Raw genomic sequence first — 23,686 nt, forward strand, 5'->3', positions numbered from 1 at the left:
GAGTACTGAAGAGCAACGACGTTAGGCTGGAGACTAAGGTGTCCCTGATCCGGGCTATAGTCTTCACAATTACGTGCTATGCTTCAGAGAGTTGGACGGTGACTAGGGATGATAGAAAGAGAATTGATGCCTTTGAGCTTTGGTGCTGGAGAAGAGTGAATATACCATGGACTGCTAGAAGAACAAACATGTTTGGCCTGGAGAGGGTGAAACCAGGCTGCTCCTTGGAGGCAAGTTTTCTGAAGCTTCGTCTGACATACTTTGGGCATGTTGCAAGGAGTGAGCAGTCCTTGGAGAGGTTTATTATGTTTGGGAGAGTGGAGGAATGGCACAAGAGAGGAAGACCCTCAATGAGTTGGATTGATTCTGTGATTAGAGTGGTGGGAGTGAGTGTATCGGAGACAGCGAGGTCGGCACAGACTAGAGCAGGGTTTAGGGCTCTTGTACATATAGGGTCGCTATGATGTGTGTTGGAGACGGTGAGGTTGGCATAGGATAGAGCAGGGTTTAGGGCTTTTGTTCATAGGGTCGCTGTGAGTCGCAAGCAACTCAACAGCACATAACAACAACAAACTGCATGTGAAAGCTGGAAAATTGAAAAAGGAAGATGGAGGAAGAATGAACACATTAACTGTGGTCTTGGCCAGGAATGTCGACTGTAGTGTGGACGGTTTAAACGGTAAACACATCAGTTCAGAAGGAATGCGACGAGGATGCTTCTGGTTGGGAACAGTGGCACGATTTCAGCCTGCTCATGGGAGGGCATGTCATCAGGAGACATCAGTGAATGACCAGCAAAAATAAGGAGACCCTTCTGTGATACCGATGGATACTGTTACGTCATGGCACTGCAATCAAACATACCAGTGATCATAAAAATGTCACAGCACTGGGCAACGTTTAGTTCTCTTGTACAGGCTGCTTGATGAGATTCAGCTTCGTACATCGTCTAGTTACTAACTCATCCATATTCTTAATATAAATCTTAGTATATTAAAAATTTAAGGTACCCGCAGTGGCTCATGACAAGGAAAGGGCACTACTTTGTTAAGTACATTAAATGTTGCGCTTGTGTGTCTCCGGCAGGGCTTCGCAGTTTGCAGCACTGCACTTTACAGACCGCAACTGCCCGGGCTCTTTGCAAAGGTTTCATGTTATTTTTTTTCTACATTGAAACTTAGCCCATATGCTAAGATAATCATCTGGCTCACCGATGTTCGATAGGATTGATACCTAATATTCTGACTTATCTAAAAATTCCGTTTACAGACAGACCTGATTTATAATCCAGGAACTTCCTGCACCAAGTTTGGCATGAATTGGAGCCAACTCAACAGTCCCCACCAGCAAGCAGCAAGCTCCCCAGGAGGCCTGGAGGAGAACACTGAATCCCAAAGAAAACACCGAAGGAGCTGAGCTTGGGCTCTTGGGCCTTTAGCGTGTCACCTACGCTGCAGTTGTCAGGGATCCTGAATTCTCCTTCTCTCTGTCTTCAGTTCTCTTAGCGTTGCTGTCCTGTGCAACCAGGAGGTTCATTTCCTTTATTCCACAAGAGGATGCAAGGCCTGTGCCCTGTTGATGGCGCTAGGGGGCCACAGGGTTACCCAAAGGAGCTGCTTGAATTGATGTGTCCTGAGGAAGGCTCTTTGTAGCTGTAAACTATCTTCAGGTGTTCTGCCAAATGCAGCAAATGGTCAGGTTGGCTGAGCCTGGCTGAGGATTTCCATCCCTTTGTTCACTTCTTTTTACTTCGTTGTCTGGGTCCGAGTCCGTGGAAATAGGGGCGCGGAAGAAGTGGTCCATCTGTTGTCTTCATTCTTGAGACTGAGGTTGAGCTTTCTAACCTAAGTAAATAGCAAGCAGTGCTGGGATTTTGTTCTCTGTGGAATCTGTCCTAACACTGGGCCAGCTGGAGTCTCCTTGCGTTGATTGTCGTGTGGGGATCTTGTAGGTGTGGATCAGCAGCAGGCTGGTAAGTCTGCCTCCTCCTAGACAAGAAATCACTACAGATCAGTTCTCAGAGTCATGAATACTCTGAAATACTGACCGTGCTCTGTGCCACAGTCATGGTGCTTAGTCATTGTTGATGTAGTTATGTGCCATCAATTCTCCTGCGACTCAGAGTGACCCTTTGTACAACAGCCCTGAACCCTGCTGTATCCTGTGCCAATCTTATTGTCTGTGATACACATTCCCCCATTATCCCAGTCACTGAATCAGTCCATCTCATCGAGGGTCTTCCTCTCCTGTGCTGTCTGTCCCTCCATTAGGGAAATATAATGATAGTTACAATAAGAAATGAATTCATATCCACTAAAATGTAGTCCACAATCCTGTGATCCAGAAGACATTGTTGTTAGGATGCTGTCAAATCGACTACAAGTCTTGGTGACCCTATAAACAGTGTCTGGACCTTGCCCTGCCTGCACCATACGCGTCATCTCTGACATATATTATTAATGAGACCCTAAAAATTCTTCTGCCAATTTGGAAAATAGTTTTGCTGTTTACCATACACATGCTGTACAACCGCATTCAATCCCACCGTGCTTATGGACCAAAACGAAAAAGAGGAATATGTGTTCATACAAAGACTTGGATGCACAGCAATATAATTTATACTGGCTGTAGATTCGAAGGCGCTCTGATGCCCACACACTGATAAATGGATCAATGAATTGTGTCCATCTGTTGGGGTAGTTTTCAGCCTTCAAGAGGAGGAAGCCAAGTGGTAGCCTCATTAGCAAGAATGCACCTCAAAAACATTGTGCCAACTTAAAATTCAAACTGTATAGTTTGGTAAAAATGTTCAGCTTCTTCCTCTTTGGCTCTAGTTGTAGAAGGGTATATTTGAATAATAGCCCTTTTAACATATCTTCCTTGTATGAGTTTGGATACTGTCCTGTCACTTACAACATTGTGTTTCAGGATGGAACTTGAAATTGGCTTTTGACTGTGAATGCAATACCATTCTTCTGTTTTTCAGTCCCAGCATTGTATACCATATGATTATCTGATTCAAGGTGGCCAAAGCTGGTCCATCTCATCTCACTAATCCTTAGAATATTGATGTTCGTGTGTTCCATTTCATTTTTCACAGTTTCTAGCTTTCCAAAATCCAAGCTACATACATTCCATGTTCCAGTTATTGAAGGTTGTTTGCCATTATTTTTTCTCATTTTAACTGACTTCCTGGGCTCTACCACTACTACTTTAAATATATGCATTCCTCTACTGTTGGTAGGGTTTTCAGAGGTCTGTTATTTAAGTAGATGGCCAATCCTGCTTCCTAGTCTGTCTTAATCTGAGAGCTCTCCTAAAACCTTTCCACCATATTTAACCCCTGTAGCATTTGAGACACCAGTGGCATAGCTTTCCCTGTCACAGCAATCCACAAGTTATCCCAGTACAGCAAACAGACAGACGAATGCTGTATCAAAACTTACAGAAGCCAAACACAAAGTTAACAGGTTTTATGGTTGCATTTACATGAAATGGTCATAAAAGACAAAATTACAGAAACAGGTCAGACACTCCTTGAGACTAGAGGAAAACTTTGACTTGAACTATGGAGTAAGAAATCATTGAGAAATGGTAGAATTGTTCTAGAACTGACACATGGTAGTAGTTACCCAACTATGTAAATATCGTAACAACGACTGAATTAAAAGAAAAACTAAGAGGATGCTTTTGTGAAAGGATGTGATATTGCTTATTGTGTGTGATACATTTTAGTATTTCCTATCTCTCTTTTTTAAACATTGGTTACAGCTCAGGACTTGTTACACAGTGACATGTTGATGAATCCCTACTTTACATTTTAAATTCCCTGCATGCTGTGTGTGATAGAAACATTTTAGAAGTTTACAACTTTCCAGTAGGAAACATTTCTCCTTCTGTCTTTCCTAATGTCTCCTTTTATCATCGACTGTAGTCTCTGTTGGCACACTAGAAATGCCAGTGTATTTGTTTTCTCACACAGTAAAATCATGGTTTCTCCTGCCGGCTTGCAATTTGTGGTCCCAGCAAAACTCTTGCAAGCTTTTTGTTGCTGTTCCTTCCTAGGAAGTTTAAAGATAAAATGTATTTAGCTTTTGATGCTTATAAGTCTATCCTCTGGTGGATTTGTTTCTACAAAGGGCTCAATGAAATGTGTTCTATTTTGTGTTAACTTTTTTTCAGATGAGCTCTGTGTGTGTAGCAGAGCCCTTCAGAATCCATCTCTATTCTCTTTCTCCTCACCACTTCTCAGGAACTCTGTCCCCATCTAACCATCAGAACTCCTGGGCCCATCGCCTGCTCTTTGCCAAAAATGGAAGGGCTAATTCCTGATCATAGTAATGACATGCAGATGCTGTAATTGCCTGTAACATTTGATTTGAATAATAGGTTCATAAATTTAATTCCATTTGGATTTTTACAGACGAGACAAAAAATAACATGTGTAATTTGATTTCATCTAAACTATTCCCCCCAAAATTAAATATTGGTAAAAAGAATTTTTTTTTATAAAAGGAATTAGTGATGGCTCCAAAGAAAGTCAACCAGACTGAGACTAAATTAAGGTCTGGACAAAGGAAGTTCTGGATCTTGACATAAAAGCATGACTAAGTGGCATGGCTGATAATTTTGAAGTCTACGACCCTGAATAAGATGGATTGGCAGAGTGACTTCACAGTGGGCTCGAGCATGTCAGATCACGAGGACGGGGCAGGCCAGGCCCAGGCGCAGATTTGCTGTTCACAAGATTGCTGTGAATGACCACTCGGTAAGACTGAACAGGAAGAAAGATTTGGTTTGAGTTTACCTGCATCCTCTTTACTTTCCTCAAATAGATCCCTAGTAATGTCCTCTGGTTTCCTCACTTCAGCACTATCAGTCTTCCCCTAATATGTACATAAACATCGCCAACATTAAAAAAAAAGAGAGAGGGAAGGGTTCATGCCAGTATAAATATTAGGATTTTAATTGATTCTCTCCTCTGTAAGATCCTGAATGTATCTAGTGGATCCTGTATATTCTTTGGCAATATCAGTGGAAATCTTTACCCTAGGAGAGTGAATAACAGTATCCTAGATTCTACAGACAAATCCTGTGGGATTTTCTGTGAAATATTTCATAGACTTGAGAGGAGTTGGAAGCTCAGAATCAATCAGTGAGCTCTACCTCAAGTTCAATATTTGCCAGCTATCGAAACAATGCTGGGCTTCCCTGCTAGTTAATGGAATCATTCGTCCTGGGTTACTTAGTGTCCTCCCAGGCACTGAAAAAAATAATTAAAGTCTTCAAAGGCAAGCCCACCTTGAGCTGGTGTTCCTGTGTGACTTTGAACTCAATGTCTTCCCAGCTCCCGTGCAGACCAACAGCTGTAGCCGAGCAGATGCATGTTCGCCAGGCAGTAAAGGGCTGCTTGATTTGCAAGTTCCGTTGCTTTTGTCTGTAGCACAGGCGAGCACTTCCAGCCCCACGTGCTGTGTGTAGCCTGTATTCCAGCCCCTCGTAGACCCGGCTGCTGCTTCCCATGAAAACGGCTTCTTTTCCTTCTGCTCCACAGTGAGAAAGATGCTGACTAAGTGAAACCTGCAGTTTTATTTCTGCCTCGGTTTATAAGACATTCTTGTGAGGATTCCGTTAGCCAGATCTGCCATATGCGGACGTGTTTCTTATCTCAACTTATTTTGAGCTAAGCTGGTTGCAAGGGCCCGCTCTTTTGTGAGGATTCCAACAGTCAATAAATTCAAGTTTATGCCCAGAACTAACGGGAAACTTAATATGCGGTATATGTGATGCCTGTGCGTGCTGCAGACGTCACGGGCAGGAGAGTTATTGCCGTCTTAAAATGGCTATGAAATCTGCCAGTTCTAATTTCTTTTATCTTCTGAGCACACATGCAGTTAAGGGTTCTTAGTGATGTTCCCAGGATGTTGCTGTTCTGATGACTATATTCAGGTATTTCAAGTAGCCAAAAACAAAGGGGGGTGGTGGTGGGTATCATCTTTGTTTCTTGATTTAAGCCTTCCTCGGGGTGCACAGAATTAGAATGGATGCCTTTGAGCTGGGAATATTACTGTGACAGGATTACTGAATATTACACAGACTGCCGTTGGTGCTAGTTTGAGGACTAAGGTGTGCCTGGTTCAAGCCGTGGTCTTTCCAGTTAACTTGCTGTGCTGCTGAGAGCTGGACAGTGAATAAGGATGACAAAGAATTTGTGTCTTTGAGCTGTGGCGTGGGGAAAAAAATACCGAATATCCCAGAGATTGCCTAAAAAGTAAAGAGATATGTCTTGGAGAAAGTGCAACCAGAGTGCTCTGGGTAGGCAAGGATGGATGAAGCTTCATCTCATAGACTTCGGGCATGTTGCTAGGAGAGGCTATTCCTTGGAGAAGGACATCATGCTTGGGAAGGTGAGGGGACAGCAAAGGAGAGGAAGACCCTCAACCAGGAGGACTGACACCGTGACTGCAGCAGCAGACTCCAGGATGTCAGTGCTTGTGAGGGTGGCTCAGGATAGGACAGGATTCCGATCTTTTGTTCATAGGGTCACTGTGAATTGGACTTGACTCAGTGACACCTAACAGCATCACACTGCATTGGGAAATAAATCTGGATACACTTTCCTGCTCAGGAAAAGGCCTTATATGTTGAGATAATATTGAAAGGTCCGGTGTTAAGATTTTGCATGAACACAGTAATCACCACGCATTTCAGCTGGGGAAATGCCACGTAATCTGCTGGTACATTACCAGGGTAAGAAGACTGAGGAGTGACACTGGCCTGGGGTCTGTAGGAAGAAGGGCCTTGGTTTTAATCTAAGCCAAAATGCTTAGTAGCTATGTGACCTTGGGAAAATGTCTTTAAACTTTCCAATCCTTAACCTCATAAACTATGAGTGGAAGACATCACAGATGTTAAAGGGTCAAATGCAACTGAATGCTAACTTAGCTTAGTCCATGGAAAATACTTAATAAATGTTTACTTATTAGGCACTGCTTCCCCTTTCCTCCCTTCCTGTCTTGACTTACTCAACTAGGCAGTAATTAAATGCACTTTCTCTCCATCAGACACATTTTTAGTTATTGGATTAATAATCTCCATCAGATAAATCCCCACTATTATTTTTTTATCCTTTCTCTCTAGGGGATTTATACAGTCTCTAATGGCAAAACAAAACCCAGTGTCATTCAAAACCCAGAGTCAGTTCAAACGCATAGCAACCCATAGGAATGGAGCAGAGCTGTCTTCCAAGGCTGTGATCTTTATGAATTACATAGAGAGCTCTGGTGGCTTAGTGGTAAGAAATTGCCCTGTCAGCCCAAGGGTGCACTGTTCAAATCCACCAACTGCTCACTGAGAGAAAGATGGCTGTCTCCTCCTGAACTATTTACTGCCTCTGAGCTGGAGGGTCAGCTCTAGGTGGATCCTGATGACAACAACAATCTTTATAAAAGCAGACAGCAACTCCCAAGTGGCCAAGGGCATGGCCATTAGCTCTGTATTATTGTCTCAACAAGGAAACTTGTCTGGTGCATAGATGCGAGGAGAGACTAGGATACATCACCTCTCAAGTTCACTACTGGCCTTAGATTTGTAAGAACCTTTCTTTCCTAGAGTCTCCTTATAAAGTGATGATGTTAGTGTTGTGCTTATTCTAAGTACCGGCGAGCAAGGTTCAACTCACAGTGACCCTCCACTGGGTTTCCAGTGTTGTCAGAAAGACACCACCGGGCTGCCTTCTCCCGCAGAGTGGCTGGTGGGTGCTAACCGCCAGCCTTTCTGATCATTGTCAGAGAGGGTTCTCGTGCCTCCCAAAGAGAGAGAGGCTTGTGCCTCGCTAGCAAGAATGACAACTGGGAAAACAGAACTTTGCATATAAGCAAGGAACGTATTTAGAAATCTTTGTGAGGGGTGATGTGGTGAGACATGAGGGCGTACACACACAGCTCTTTGAACAAAAAGTCCATGGGGGTTTAGAGGGATTTAGGTGGGGAGGGACTTCTGTGTTTATTCATAAAGGAAGGTGAGGATTCTGAGAAATGGCTGTGCAGCTGGAGTCGTGATAATTAGATATGCACACAGGTGACCTTCCAAGATGTATTCTGTTGCAAAGGTTTCTGGGTTAAAAGACAGCCCTTATTATGGGATGGGACTCGGGCGTGGTAGCAGTGTCCTGTGGTGCAGATCCTCTGTTGGGTAGCCGGTCAGAAGAGGTCAGTTCTTGGGTATGAGCTGTATTTCTATGAGTGCTTCAGAACACTGGCTGAAACCTTAAACCTTTGGGCCACAGTTTAGAGGAGAGAGGCTGGGAAAGGCTGCTCAGTTACAGGATGTGGGAGGGTGCATGGTTCAAAGCATCTGTAGGTGCAGACTTACCTACCATCCTGCCTGACTTCCACTGTGCTTAACCCAGTTGAGAGGTAATCCTCAGATTCTCCCCTCCCTCGGATGTGCTCTATGGCATCATGGCTTCTCTGTTTTAAGTAAGCAGTGAACAGTTACTCTGTATCCTAATTACCACTGCATTCTTCCTCTATGGATACAGTAAGTTGGGAAAGTTAGAGACTAAGTTGCATGTAAAAACCATCTCTCTCTCATGAACTGTTTCTCATAGATGATTTCTCATGAACCATTCCTAGTGATTTTTGCACTGGTAATATCGTTTCTGTTTTTACAAGAATTATGAGTGCCCAGCTGCCTGGTCTTCTAGCTTTGGGTTTTCCTGTCATAAAGAGCCCAGAGCTAGCGTTGCCCTTGATGTCACTGACAATATTTGTGCAAATTGCCTCTCTCCAACCTGAACCCAGTGCAGCTTCCTTCTGAGCGCATTGCGAGATTTGCTGTTGGATGGAATCAGGGTACAAAATCACCATCCAACAACTTTGTGCTCATGTGATAGGTGTATCAGTTAGTGTTCCCTGTCTTCATTCATGTTGAATAAGTGTAACCAGAAAAAGAGCGGGATTGCCAAGATAAATATTTGTTGTGGTATGTGGAAACGTTTTATTGCAAGCCTTATTAAATATTCAGCCTTCAGAAGCCCCCATTATGTTACTTTCAGGAAACCTAAATCATCCTAAGTAGACTTGTTTCGTGACCCACAAACAAAAATATATTAAACTTAGTATTAAGTAACCCTTTGCCTGTATCATTTTAAATGTTAACGAGCCACAAAAAATAAAAGCTGATGAACTGCTTATTTCAGGAAAAGTTAGCTTACAAAGGCTTTAAAATATTTAAGTGAGTCCTGAGAACGTAACAGAAAACGGCTCCTCTATGGAAGAGACTTGTCGCCTTCTTGTAGCTCAAGTCACAGCCCCCGAGGTGATCAGAGGAGTCTTGGTGGTGCAGGTGGCTTTGTGCGCAGCTGCTGACTGAAGGGTTGGTGGTTTGAACCCACCAGCTGTACCTCAGGAGAAAGGCGAAGTGATCAGCTTACATAAAGACCATGGCTTGGGGAAACCACAGGGGGCAGCTCTGCTCTGTCATAGGGCGCTCTGAGCCCAAGTTGACTGATGGCCTTGAACTTGGTTTGGTTTTAGAGTGAAGTGGATCTTTAGCAAGAGAGCGTGCATGTCAGCAGATCTTTTCTCTGTTTTCTGTGTTCTTTGGCAGCCTGGTGTTTGAAAACAAGCAACTAGCATAAAAGTGATTACAGGCAGGATTTCAGAATCATGTCCAAAGGGTGAGAATTTGGCCCTTTCTTCTGTTTTCTTCCCGTTATTTGCCTATTTCCTTTGCATTTGATAGCCATGGTCTCGGGATTTTCCTTTACTGCATCCTGTTTCCATGCCCAACTGGAGTTTTCACTGTCACTACTTACCCCTCACCAAACACCGTGTGTCTTAAAATAGGAAATGCAGCACAGCTTGCTTAAGCAGACATTTGATCGGAGCGCTCCTTGCAGACAGGACGAGCGCAGCTTCATCGCACGTGCTTTGTGCATATTGCTTGTTGTTCAGGCTGTGTACTGTTGAGTGGAAGCTGATCCACAGCTGACCCTTCAGCAGGTTTTCAGAGGCTGGTAACCCCAGGGAAGAAGATTGCCCATCCATTCCCATGGAGCACCTGGTGGATTTGAGCTATGTACCTTTGGAATTGCAGTGCTGTGTCTTACCACTACACCATAAGTGCATGTTGCTTTAAATAGACATTTCAGATAGGACATTTAACCCTCATACTTTCTTGGTGTCTCTGCTATTGTCTTCACTTACATGTTCTTGGGACTGTGTTAGGTACTGAAGATTAAAAAATGGAGGAGACGTTCTGCCAACGTAGGCATGACACTGAAAAAGTGGGATGTGGTGTAGAATATTCACAGGGAGAGGACCACTGCCGTCAAGTCAAATATGACTCCTTGCAACCCTCCCTCAGGTTTCCAAGGTGTCAAATCTTTATGTTAGACAATTTCACTACCTTCTCTGAACCACTCATAGACTTGAACTGCCAGCCTTTGGGTTAGCCCAGTACAATACTCACTATGCTGTCAAGTCTATAGGTTGTGGAGGTTGTGGTTGTTGATATTAGGTGTTGTCAAGTCAACCGTGACTCATAGTGACCTCTGTACAGCAGATTAAAACATTTCCCTGTCCTGTGCCATCCTCCTAATCCAGAACTTTCAAAAGCAGATTATGTGTTTCAGCCCATTGCCACGGTCACTGTCAGTCCATCTCTTTAAAGGTTCCTTTTCTTGGCTGACAGTCTGCTTTCCTAACATGATAGATATCCTTTTCCCTCTTAATAACATGCCCGAAGTATGTGACATGAACATAAAAATGCTATGGCTTGGGGGCGAAGTATTCCTTAGTCTTAAACTGGCATCCTTGCTCTTAAGCACTTTAGAGACATTCTTGACAGCACAGTTGCCCAATGCAAAATGTCTTTTTGATTTTTTAACTGGTGTTGCCATGGGTGTTGATGGTGGTGGATCAACGTAAAATTAAAACCTTTATCCTTCTCTCTGTTTTCCATGATGTCTCCTACTTATCTAGTTGGGAGAGGTTTTCTTTTGTTTTAACTTTTTTTAAATTTTTTTATTATTTTTGTGTGAGTGTACTGTCAAATCAGATCTGACTGGTACAGGAGGAAATTGTCCCTCCTTCCCCGGCAGAGCATCTGGTGGATTCGAACCGTGCGCCTCTGGGATTGTAGTTGCAGGTCCTTGCCACTAGGCCACCAGAGCTCCCCAGTTGGGAGAGTTTTGTTTGCTTGATGATAAAATATCATCCATGCTGAGGGCTAAGACCTTGATCTTCTTCAGTAAGTGCTTCAAGTCTTATTTACTTTCCACAAGCAAAATTGTTGATGCCTCTTCCTCCAGTCCTGTGTCACATTCTTCTTCATATACTCTAGCCTCTGGGATTGCTCAGCATAGAGACTGAGTAGCTATGGTGAAATGATACAACCTTGATGAGCACCTTTTTTGGTTTTGAGCCAAGCAGGCAATATCCTCTTGTTCTTTGCAGACAACTTCTTATCCTTTGAACAAGTTCTGTATGAGCACTCACAGGTGTTCTGGAAGCCCCATTCTTCTCCATGTTATCCGTAAACTGGACGATCCACAGAGTTGAATGCCATTGCACAGTCCTGCATCATGTTAAGGACTTCTTCTCACAGGTGATAGTGAGTCACTCCAGTTAGGAGAACATAGTGGTAGCAGGTGAATAGTGAAGAAGGGATGAGTCAATCAGGTCTTTTAAGTGAATTTCAGTTTAAACTTTTTTTTTTTTGTGAGAAAAATTTATTATATTTAGAATTAGCCCGATGGACTCAGTTTAGATGATCCCAGTTTTGTTGGCAACATCCAAAGCATCATAATCAGGAGCAAGTCGAACATAGGCCTTCTTCTCTCCATCAGGCCTAATGAAAGTGTTGACCTTAGCCACATCAATGTCATAGAGCTTCTTTACAGCTTGTTTAATTTGGTGCTTATTGGCCTTGACATCCACAATGAACACAAGTGTGTTGTTATCTTCTATCTTCTTCATAGCTGACTCAGTGGTCAGGGGAAATTTGATGATGGCATAGTGGTCAAGCTTGTTTCTCCTGGGAGCGCTCTTCCGGGGGTATTTGGGCTGCCGTCAGAGTCTCAGCGTCTTAAGGCCACCGGAACGTGGGTGATGTGTGGATCTTCTTTTTTTTTTTTTGGCTGTGGACGCCCTTCAGGACTGCCTTCTTGGCCTTCAATGCCTTTGCTTTGGCTTCAGTTTTGGGAGGGGCAGGGGCTTCCTTCTTCGCTTTCGGCGCCATCTTCGTAGAAAGTCTCAGTTTAAACTTTTAACAGCGATTAAAGGATTATAAAAGTAATGTATCAGTAATATATTTGTGACCATGTTTAAAAACTTGCTATCTCCTGTTCTTTTTTTCTTGGTTTGGATGAGTGGATGGATGAGGAATGGTGAACGAATGGATTCTTCGTAACTTCCTGTGTGTATTGCAGAGTTAGTTTCTCCTCTCCTCAGGGAGCACAGAGTCTACTATTGTTATGTGTCATGGAATTTATTCTGAGTCCTAGTGACTGCTGGAATTTGATACAGTGTAGCCTTCAATATGGATCGCATCTCAACCTCAAGAAAACAAAAATACTCACCACCGAACCAATAGGCAACATCATGATAGATGGAGAAGAAAATTGAAACTGTCCGGTACCAGTCGTCAGAATATTAGGGGATGTATTGCACTGGAAAAGTCTATAGTCAAGGACCTCTCCAAATTACTGAGGAGCATTGCTGTTAGTTTGAGGACTAAGGTGCTCCTAATTCAAATCATAGTTTTTACAATTGTTGTGGTGCTAAGAGCTAAACAATAAAAAAGGATGATAGAAAAAAATTGGTGCCTTTGAGCTGTGGTGTTGGGAGAAGAGTGCTGAATATTCCATGGACTGCCAAAAGAACAAACAGATGTGTCTTCAAGAAGGTGCAACCAGAGTGCTTCTTGGCAAGGATGGTGAGGCTTTGTCTTTCATAATTTGAAGATGTTGCTAGGCAAGACCACTCCTTGGAGATGGACATCCTGCTTAGAGGAGTAGGGGGAAGGTGAAGGAGAGGAAGACACTCATTCAGGTGGACTGATGCAGTGCCCTTCAGCATGTACTAAAGTGCATCAGAGATTATGAGGATGGCACAGGATAGGGCAAGGTTCAGATGTGTCACTGTGAGTCAGACTCGACTCCACAGCACCTGACAGCAGCATGGGGACCCCTAGGTGTAGAAACTGGAACTGCTTCTTAGGGATTTTCAGATCTTTTAAAGGCAGACTGCTGGGATTTAGTTCCAAGATGAGTTTGAACTGCCAACTTTGCAATTAGTAGTTCAGCTCTTAACCATTTGCACTATCCACGGACTCCTAATAGAGGCACTTACCATTTAAACATGTCCAAACCTGGAATAATTTGATTAAGCGCTTTGTCTATAGTGTACACCATGAATACTTTCAGCTACAAGGTTCCCAGATGCCATTTTACAAAAGATGCAACCTTGATATTACTTGGGGGGAACTTTGTGTGAGTTAATGGAGGCAGAATAATTGAGAAAAGTAGCAAGAATGACTTTGCATGTTAAAAAAAAATTGTCACTGAAGAAATGTGATATATGGAAGCACTGTGTACATGTGTGCAAATTATGTTTTGTTGTGAACAGTATATCCTAGTAATAAATGTAAATTTAAAAATTTAGTAGGTATTGTTGTTGTTAGGTGCCACTGAGTCGAGCACGACTCATAGCAACCCTATGAACAAAATATCTGAACTCGATCCTATCCTGGGCCTTTGTAACACACAAGAGCCCATTGGAGCAATCACTCACTGTATCAGTCCACCTGATTGAGGGTCCTCCTCTCCTTCGCCGACCCTCCACCCTGCCCAGAATCATGTCCTTCCCCAAGGAATAGCACCTTCTAGCAACATGCCCAAAGTATGTGAGGCATACACTCATTCTTACCTCCAAAGACTACTCTGGCTTGCACCCTCTCCAAGACTTACCTATTCATTCTCTTGGTCCTTCAGTACTCTTCTCCAACACCACAGCTCAAAGGCATCAATTATTTTTCTGTTACCCTTATTTATTGTCCATCTCTCAGATGTATAGGCAATAATTGGAAAGAGTATAGCCTGAATTACACACCTTAGTCTTTAAATTATATCACTACTCCTCAATAATTTGAAAAGGTCCCTAACTGCAGATTTTCCCAGTGCAATGCATCTCCTTATTTCCTAACTGCTGGTACCAAGGGTTTTAGTGTTCATAAGGTTTTCAGAGGCCTGTTATTTAGGAAGTAGATGGACCATCCTGCTTCCTAATCTGTCTTAATCAGAAAGCTCCACCAAAACCTGTCCATAATGGGAAACCCTTGTGGCATTTGAAACACCAGGGGCATAGATTTCACTATCACAGCAACCTCAAATTATCTCAGTACAGCAAACTGACAGACAATTGCTGCACCGCTTAGAAAATCATTTAAAAGTCCTAGTTGAGTCCTGCCTGAGGGTGAGCCTCCAGTTTGGTGCTGTTGGATCCTGTAGAGTAAGTGTTTATTTACTTGAAAGCTGGGTGTAAACTGGGCATTTCGGATTTTGTTAGCAATCAAGTGTAATATGTGAGTGGGAAGCCTTTTGTGTAAGCATACTTGATCTGGTGAGCGGGCCTTTGTTTTTAAAAATTTGGTTAGGCCTTGAAAAACTATTGATTTCTTGAATCTCTGCTCTTCAGTAATGATCTGTCTTGAGCAGGAAGAGCCCTTGCTGGTTGAAAAAATGGCTTCTCTGGTCACCATGGACTGTTCCTCTTTGTGTTGACTAGCTGGTTTCAGCTCTTGTTCTTCCTTTTCACCTGTGAGTCTCTTCTCTTCTCCTTACTTGCACTCCCATCCCATCCCATTCCCTATGTCCCAGGAGAACCCTCTTTATCCCTCAGGGTCTGGTTCCATCCTCACCTTTCTCCAATCATCCAGGCAAAGACCTTGCTCCAAGGGCCCTGTACTCCTTTGCTCTCTGGTCTGGTAGTGATCCTTCCCCTCTTGCCCAGGAGATGCTTGCCAGACTGGGCCTCTAACCAATGACAGCGAATACCTGATGTGGCAGGAATTCAGCTGAGACCTAAAGATTCACTGTTGTCTTTATGGAAAGTGGAAGGACTTTGGTAATCACTCTGCTAACTATTTTTACGAGAGCCCATCGAGTTCCGCAGAACAGTATCTTAAATGTCTATGTGATTACTTTTATTTGAACAAAAGGTTGGCAATGGCCTGAGACCTAATTGGCTAGATATCTAACGGAAGTTGCCCAGCTGGTTAGGGCTTCAGGGTTCCATCTGCCTGTGATGCACACCCGCAGGACTGTCATCATTCAGCGTGGATTGCCTTCTGTCTATCTTTTCTCCTAGTGGAAAGCCACTCTCTAGTGACCTTTGGAAAAGTCAGCTGAGTATACTCTGGGTTCTCATGTGTGTCACCCAAATACATATTGTTCCATGGGCACCACTGAGATAGGTATCCTTAGGAGATAAGGATTGCATACTGTAAGTCGTCTTTTCTGACTTTTACCACTGTTCGTGAAATAAGGAGTCTCAGTGACATAGTATGTTGTATGTCAGGCTGCTAAATGAAAGGTTAATGGTTCAAGTCCACCAGGCACTCTGACAGAGAAAGAGGAGCAATGTCCTCTCATTACGATTTACAGCCTTAGACACCAGCGGAGGGTCCCGGTGATTTGAGATTGATATGATAGTAGTACTTTTGTTTAATGAACTAAAAAAGGAAGTCCTGGTGATGGCAATGGTTAAACTGTTAGCCAAAAGGTTGGCAGTTTGAAACCCCCTCCATGGTTCCACGAAATAAAGGCCTAGCAGTCTGATCCTCTAAAGATGATAGCTGTGAAAACTCTGAGGGAGTAGGATTATGAGAGCAGGAGAAGGAGGGGGAATCTCCTCCCCTGAGATATGCTGCCTCTGAAAACCCACTGGAGGGTCAGCTCTGGGTCTGTTCTGACTTGAATGTTGTTGTTGTTGTTGTTGTTGTTGTTAAGTGCCATTGAGTCATAGACGACTCATAGTGACCCTATGAATGAAAGACCTGAACAATTGTGTAACTTTCATCGTTTCTCCAAGTTCATAGAGTTTCTGGAGGTAGTCTATTTCGGAAGTGGATTCCACTTCTGCTTCCAAGCTTGTTTTACTCTTGAACGTACACAGCAATAATAAAACAGGGACTGAATATACTATGGACTGTAACAAAACAACAACAACAAAAAAACAAAACAAAACCAAAAAGCCCCACAAATTTGTCTTTGGCGTACAGCCAGGATGCTCTCCAGAGATCAGGTTGGTGAGACTTTGTCTCACAAGCTTTGAGCATGTTATCAGGCAAGTCCTTGAACAACAGCATCATGCTTAGAAAAGTGGAGGTGCAGCAAAGGAAACCCTTAATGAGGTGCATTGACACAGTGGCTGTAACAGTGGACTTAAGCACAGTGGAGTCTACGAAGATGACACACGATTGGGCAGGGTTTCAATGTGTTATGTAAGATATATGTAAGTCAGGGCTGATTGGATGGAACACCGCAACAATGACATCAATTAGAATTGTCTCCAGTATTACACAAAGAGGAATATATTTTACTTTTTTATTCTGTTACATTGTTTGTTCAAAGAATATGTACTTAAGGATCAGATGCCTTGTAGCTTTATCCATTCCAAATTGAGTATGTTTCAAGAAATATTTTTAAAGTGTCCAAAGCATATCAACATTCATAAAACTTTTTTATATTTCCTGGCTCCAGAGCCTCACTCATGGGAGCTTATTCCAAGAATCTCATTTGAAAGAGGTTAAAGGTCATATGCACAGATATTTCCAGTGCAGCATTATTTGCGTTGGATGTAACCCAAGCAGCCAATAATAGGGAGAACAATTTTGTAATTCTTGATACATAAACTTTACAAAACTTTAAGCTGTCATTTATATTCATAAATTGTGAAATTTTGCAGTACAGACAAAAACCGACTGATAATTTGAAAGGAAAAGAGCAGACTTCAGAATTCACCCTAATGTTTTTAACAGTATGCTGAATATTAAGAGAAAGTCAGAAAAATAAGCATGACTGATTATGTTCTAAGTGTGAGATTATGTGTGAAATAATGTTCTTATAAATATTTTTTTAAAAATCTTGTTAAAATGTGTGTATTTACTAAATAATAGGAACAATTGTTTTAATTTGTTCATATTTTTTAACATTTTGGTTTGCACATTAATATAATTTTTTAAAAAAATAAATAAAAACTAACAAATTTCTACCTCTGCCATAAATTACAGCCTTGGTTATGCACAGGATTTTCTGCATAACTTATAAGCGTGTACTTTTTATTGTATTGGTGTTGCACCTTTCCTGGAGCACTCTTGCTTCTCAAATTTTATTGTGAATTTATTTCCTGGGTGTCTTGCTGAGAAAGACCAGGTTCTGCTTTCGCAGGTGTGAGTGGGACCTGCTATTCTGCGTGTGTGATCAGCTCACAGGTGCTGCTGCTCTTGGTCCTTGAGTCTGCACATCCTGAAGCTCTTCTTGTGCAACAACATGATGCTATTGATTGCAGCAGCATCTTGGGAGACGATGTGAGGTAGTCCGTCTGCAAGGAGCCCTCGTGAAGCAATGGTTAAGCTCTCCGCTGCTAACCATTTGTTTAGCAATCCAGACTCACCTCCCAGCTCCATGGGACAAAGACATGGCGATCTGTTACCATAGGGCGGTGGTGAAGGTTGTTTGGTGCCAACAAGTCTGTCCTTACTTACAGCAACTTTATTTGTGATAAAACAGCACTGGCTGATCTTGTACTATCCTCATAATTATTACTGTGTTTGAGCTCTTCCTTGGGGTCACTGTGTCAGTCTTTCTCATTTTATTTTAGTTTAGTTTAGTTTATTATTTTGTGTGTGTGTACTGTCAAATCAGCTCTGACTGGTATAGGAGGAGACTACCCCTCCTCTCCAGCAGAGCATCTGGTGGATTCGAACAGCACACCTCTGGTATTGCAGTGCAGCAGTCTTTCTCTTTTGTTAACTATCTATTAGACCAAGCATAATGTTCTCCAGGAGCAGCATTGCTAACTTGAAGTCACGCTGTTTGAAGCTAGACCAGCTGCTACAGGGAGAAAGAGGAACATTCTCCTCCACTGCTATTAACTGCCTCTGAAAACCCACTGGAGGGTCAGCTATGAGTTGGTGCCTGCTCATAGTCACAGAACCAGAGTGTCCTCCAGGGACACTGGAAAATATGTCCAGTGTGTGTAAAGCAGAGTCTTACCACTCCTGCTTCTAAAGAGGATTCTGACAATTCTTAAGTCACAACCATAATTTAAATGCATTACGTCTTCATTCTTCATTAATTGCCCAGTTTTCATATATCTATGAGGGGTTCAAAATCAAGAAAGGGGTCCGTCAGGGATGTAGTTTATCCCATACCTTTTCAATCTGTGTGCAGAACAGATCATCCGAGACTCTGGGCTGTATAAGGAAGAATGTGGCATCAGGATTGGTGGAAGAATCATCAACAACCTGTTATGCAAATGACACAACCCTGCTCGCTGAAACTGAGGAGGACCTGAAGCGCCTACTGCAGAAGGTCAAGGACTGCAGTCTTCAATATGGATTGAAGCTCAACATCAAGAAAACAAAGATTCTCACCACTGGGCCAATTGGCAGCATCAGTATGGATGGTGAAGAGATTGAGATAGTTAACAGTTTTAGTTTACTTGGCTTCACAGTCAACACTCTTGGTTACAGCAGCCAGGAAATCAGGAGACAAATTGCATTGGGAAAGTCAGCTGTGAAGGACCTCTCAAGTACTGAAGTGCAACGACGTCAGGCTGGAGACTAAGGTGCGCCTGATCCATGCTATAGTCTTTGCAATTACGTACTATGCATTGGAGAGTTGGACGGTGACTAGGGATGATAGAAAGAGAATTGATGCCTTTGAGTTATGGTGCTGGAGAAGAGTGTTGAGTATACCATGGACTGCTTGGAGAACAAACAAGTTCATCCTGGAGAGGGTGATGAGGCCAGAATGCTCCTTGGAGTCAAGGATTCTGAAGCTTCATCTGACATACTTTAGTTATGTTGCAAGGAGGGCCTGGTCCTTGGAGAGGGACATCATGTTTGGGAGAGTGGAGGGACGGCGCAGGAGAGGAAGACCCTCGATGAGATAGATCTATTCTGTGAGTGGAGTGGTGGGAATGAATGTTTGAGACAGCGAGGTTGGCACAGGATAGAACGGCGTTTAGGGCTCTTGTACATAGGGTCGCTATGAGTTGCAAACGACTCGATGGCACATAACAACAACAACAATGAGGGAATTGAAAATAGCAAGCCTTGGTGTGGTTGTGGGGATTTTTGATGTTGAGATGTAGTCCATAAGAAACACTACTTAGTATCCAGATTATATGACAGAAAATTAGAACCTTAATGTACATCTTTCCTCATTTTAAATCACACGGTACCCTCTAGCTCTGTTTGAACAACTGCTTCTTGCACTATATTCCGATTCCACAGAAAAAATTACAGTAAGGGTGCCTGAGTTTGACTTCTGCCCTTTTCATGAAGGGGAACTGCCCCTATCAGTGAGGTCCGTAACACCATATAAATAGTCAGATATGCCACCCCACATGCTCCTGATTTATTTCCAGTGATTTATTGCAACTCGACTCACAGACGTCTCTCACAATTTTGGAACTTATTAGGGAACTAAGTTGGGGAGTGGGGGAGGCAGAGAATATCTCACACTGGAAGTCCAGGTTTAGTCCAGCAGTCCCAAACCAGATTAACAGGCTACAATTACTCAATTAGTGAAAGTCCACGTTCATTTCAGCAGCACAAATGCAAGAAGCCTCTGGTTTCCTCCATCATCCAGCAAACTCTGTCTTAGAGTCAGCTTTTCCTTTAATCATCCAGCAAGCAAAACCTTTAACTGTGGTCTTATCTCCAAGCTTCCTCCAGTTACACCTTGCCACAATCTCTCCACCACTGTCACTGCCATCCTCACTGTGTGGAAAGCACTTTCCCCCAATTTGTCTTACAGCTGTTGATGATTTGCAAGATCATGTATCCTTAGTTAAGGTAACTGGAGATCATCCCCCACCTCCCACCCCCAACAGGGGCTAATGCAATGCCTAGGAAAGCCAATTTACAAGGGCCCTGACACCACAAAAAGTTAACCAACAAAACCTACTCACTTGTAGCAATAATTTATTTAACTGGTGGAGGAGGGGCAGAGTTGAGATGCATAAACTCTGTGGTGGTAGAGATGATATCTTGAGCCCTGATGGCTTGGATTGCATTTTGTGCTTTTTGTTGTTGTTGTTGATGGCCGTCGAGTGGAGCACGACTCGTAGTGACCCTGTGAACAAAAGACCTGAAGCCTTTCAATGACTATTGTCATTTATCAAAGTTCATAGAGTTTTCAGAGGCATGTTGTTTAGAACGTGGAGGCCGCTCCTGCCTCTGCTGCTAAGAGAAAGATCAGTGGTTTAAAAAGATCGCCTGGGGAGAAAGATGAAGCAGTCTGCTCCCATTAAGATTTACGGCAGAAGTGAGTTGACCACAATGGGTTTCATTTTCTGTTGATATTGTATATTGTTATTTTAGTGTCTTATATCAAGTCTGGTAATTCTTAAGCTAATCAACTAACTTGGAATTTACCAATCAATGAAATGACCAGATTGCAGTAAGAAAAATTATTCTACATATGCTAATCTCTATAGTAATACATTAAGGACGGTATATTTAAAATGTTATATTGTTGTTATATATCGTGACATTGGAACCAACTCACAGCTAACCCTCCAGTGGTTTTTTGAGGCTGTAAATTACATGGAAGGAGACTGCCCATCTTTTTCATGCGGAGTAACTGGTGTATCTGAACGGTATACTTTTTGGTTAGAAGTGTGATTCTACCACTAAGCCACCAGAGCTCACTTTTTAAAATGTTATAAAGATGTTACATATCAATTTATGACAACAAATCTTCTTTGGTAATCAAAATGTCAATCTACAGTGATAGACTTTAAATTCTGATTAAAAATTAGATGGCTTAGTGGTAAGAAATTGCACTGCCAATGAAGATGTACCAGGTTCTATTCCACCAGCTGCTCCGTGGGAGAAAGATGGGCAGTCTCCTCGTGAGTAATTTACAACCTCTGAAACCCCCTCAAGGGTTAGCTATGGGTTGGTTCCGATTTGATGGTCTTCAGCAACATGTATATATTTATTTTCTAGTGAAGAAATGACATTTTTAAAAATTTTACACTAGTTTGTTTACAAACTTTGAATGTATGGTTTTAGAGAACAGATTCTTTCAATTTCCTTCACCCCCCCATCAAATTGCCAACCCCCTGATTAATCCCCCCCCCGTCCCCCTGCATATCCTCATCCCTCTGCTTCCAGCCTCTCCCACCCCTTTTAGATCCTTATACTCATTCTACAATAATGGTTTTATACAATATTTATCCTTGTGGGGCTGAGTTCGTTCACTCACCATGTATAATAAGAAAAGCTCTGTGAAAAAAATCTTGGTTCTTGCAAGATGGGAAGCAGAATATAAAATCATCCTTTGTAAGTAGAGTAAGGGCAGTGGTGGCTCAGTGGTAGAACTCTTCCCCTCCACGTGAAGGACTTTCATGGTTCGGATCCCGGCCAGTGCAGCTCATGCACAGCCACTGCTCCTTGGTGGAAGCCTCGGTGCTGCTGTGGTCCCGAAAGGCTTCGTGGGAGTGTTTAGACCCAGATGGATGAGGAAGAACCACCTAGAGGTCTGCTTCCAAAAATTGGCGATTAAAACCATGTGGATCACAAAGGTGTGATTGTGGGTCTGTGCAAGTCTCGTCAGTGGTCCCTGCTGTCATCTGTGGCTTTGCCCAGGGCAGGAGGCCCACTCTAGGGAAACTTACAGCAACATGAAACAGGATCTTTTTTCCATAATAATGGAAGACACACTTTACCTTTGCACGTAGCTCGTGAAAACCCAGCAGTGAGGAACGTGAGCCGTCCATTGTACTTGAACTTGGTAGTTAGTTATTACCAGCGCCTCCCTCTGTCTTCACCGGATAACTCCCTGTTTCCCCCTTGGTTCCCACAGTCACTGAAGCTGGATTTGGTGCTGACATTGGAATGGAGAAGTTCTTCAACATCAAGTGTCGAGCCTCGGGCTTGGTGCCCAACGTCGTCGTCCTGGTGGCCACGGTGCGGGCTCTAAAGATGCACGGGGGCGGCCCGAGCGTAAGTCCTCACCCTTCCCTCCCGTGGTGCAAACCAAACCGAGCTGAGTGTTTGAAGCTTGCACGCCTGCTGAGTCATTTCAGTATTTATACCTCTCCAAAACCTCTTCTACAAATCATCATCATTAGGCACTTAGCATTGAGCAAGTTCAAGTAAATAGTAACACCCACGTCATGATCTCTTAAGCTGTGTTTTGGAAAGGAGCATAGTGTAACCCCTTTAGTTTTTAAGATTAATATCTGACTCGGGTAGTGTTTTATAATTGCATGATAACCAGAGGAGAGAGGCCCTTGTTCCTGAAGGAAGGCCATAAAGATTAGCCTGATTGCTTGATGGTGAAGTTTTTGTACATGCGCACTAAGAGCTTTTTGGTTCACTGACGCTCAGTCCTGGCCTTGTAACTATTTACCTTTGTTCTTTATTAAGGTTTTGTGGTCTGCTTCTACTATACCATTGAATTGTTTCTAAGAGCTAGTTGGAAAGTACAAATGCTATTTGCACTAATTTAAGAGAATAGAAACTTAATCCATTTTAAAGATTTGGTATTATGCCTATCTTTTTTTTTAGGGAATTTATAGACATCTGAAAATCAGTTCATTTCCTTTTTTTACAAAATGTGAAAATTTGGTTTTTATTTTATTACTTTTTCAATTTTAGAGAATAAGAAAATTTGTATTGATTAGTCATTGGGGAATAAAACCACCTGAAATTTGTTTCTTGTTATAAGGAACCCTGGTGGCTTCATGCCTGACCAAGAGGTCAGCATTTCGAGTCTGCAGGTGCTGAGCAGGAGGAGGAATGGGCGGCTTCGTCCTGTAAAGATTTACAATCTTGGAACGCTGATGGAGGCTTGCTGGCAGTTGAACTTGACTTAATAGAAGTGCGTTTGGTGGTTTTGTATTGATATTTCTAGAGGCCTTGTTGTGGTGTGCATAAAGTGTCAGGCTGCTAAGCAAAACGTCGATGGTTCAAATCCAGTAGCCAGTCTGGTGGAGAAAATTGTACAGACACATCCCGTAAAGATTTACAGCCCCCGAATTCTGATGGAAAGTCACCGTGATTTGAAATTAGCATCTGGCACTGGATTTTTCTACTTCTCATTGTGGTTGGTTATTTTCTTTCTAAATTAGACAGACTGTTGCTGGTTTACCGTTTATCAGATGTCACATACCCACGATGATTCCATTGTAAGCAGAAACAGTATGCTCCTTGAGGGCTCACATGATGAATGCATTGCCCACCCAAAGGTTAGAAGTTCAAGATATCAAGGAGTGAAAGCATGTCTTCTGTCAAATTGAAAAAGAGATTTCTTGAAGGAATATTACAACTTCCATTGAGCACCAATTTGCGATATTACAAATTGCTCAAAGTACAGAAACTGAGAAAAACTTTTGTACAGAAGTTTAAGGAAATAGTAACCATTCGGTATGTTTTCGTT

General features: G+C 42.7%; 1 protein-coding gene across 1 annotated transcript in view; it reads left to right on the forward strand.

Annotated features, from left to right (window-relative positions):
• The window catches only part of LOC102846330 (monofunctional C1-tetrahydrofolate synthase, mitochondrial-like), a 247,301-nt gene that overhangs the window by 137,793 nt on the left and 85,822 nt on the right, over positions 1-23,686 (forward strand). The window contains exon 24 of the mRNA XM_006882798.1: positions 22,109-22,248. Within this exon, the coding sequence (XP_006882860.1) occupies positions 22,109-22,248 (140 nt within the window). The remainder of the gene's footprint in view (positions 1-22,108; positions 22,249-23,686) is intronic.

Source organism: Elephantulus edwardii, unplaced genomic scaffold (assembly GCF_000299155.1).
Source record: "Elephantulus edwardii isolate Elephantulus edwardi_28Jun2011 unplaced genomic scaffold, EleEdw1.0 scaffold00024, whole genome shotgun sequence".
NCBI lineage: Eukaryota > Metazoa > Chordata > Mammalia > Macroscelidea > Macroscelididae > Elephantulus > Elephantulus edwardii.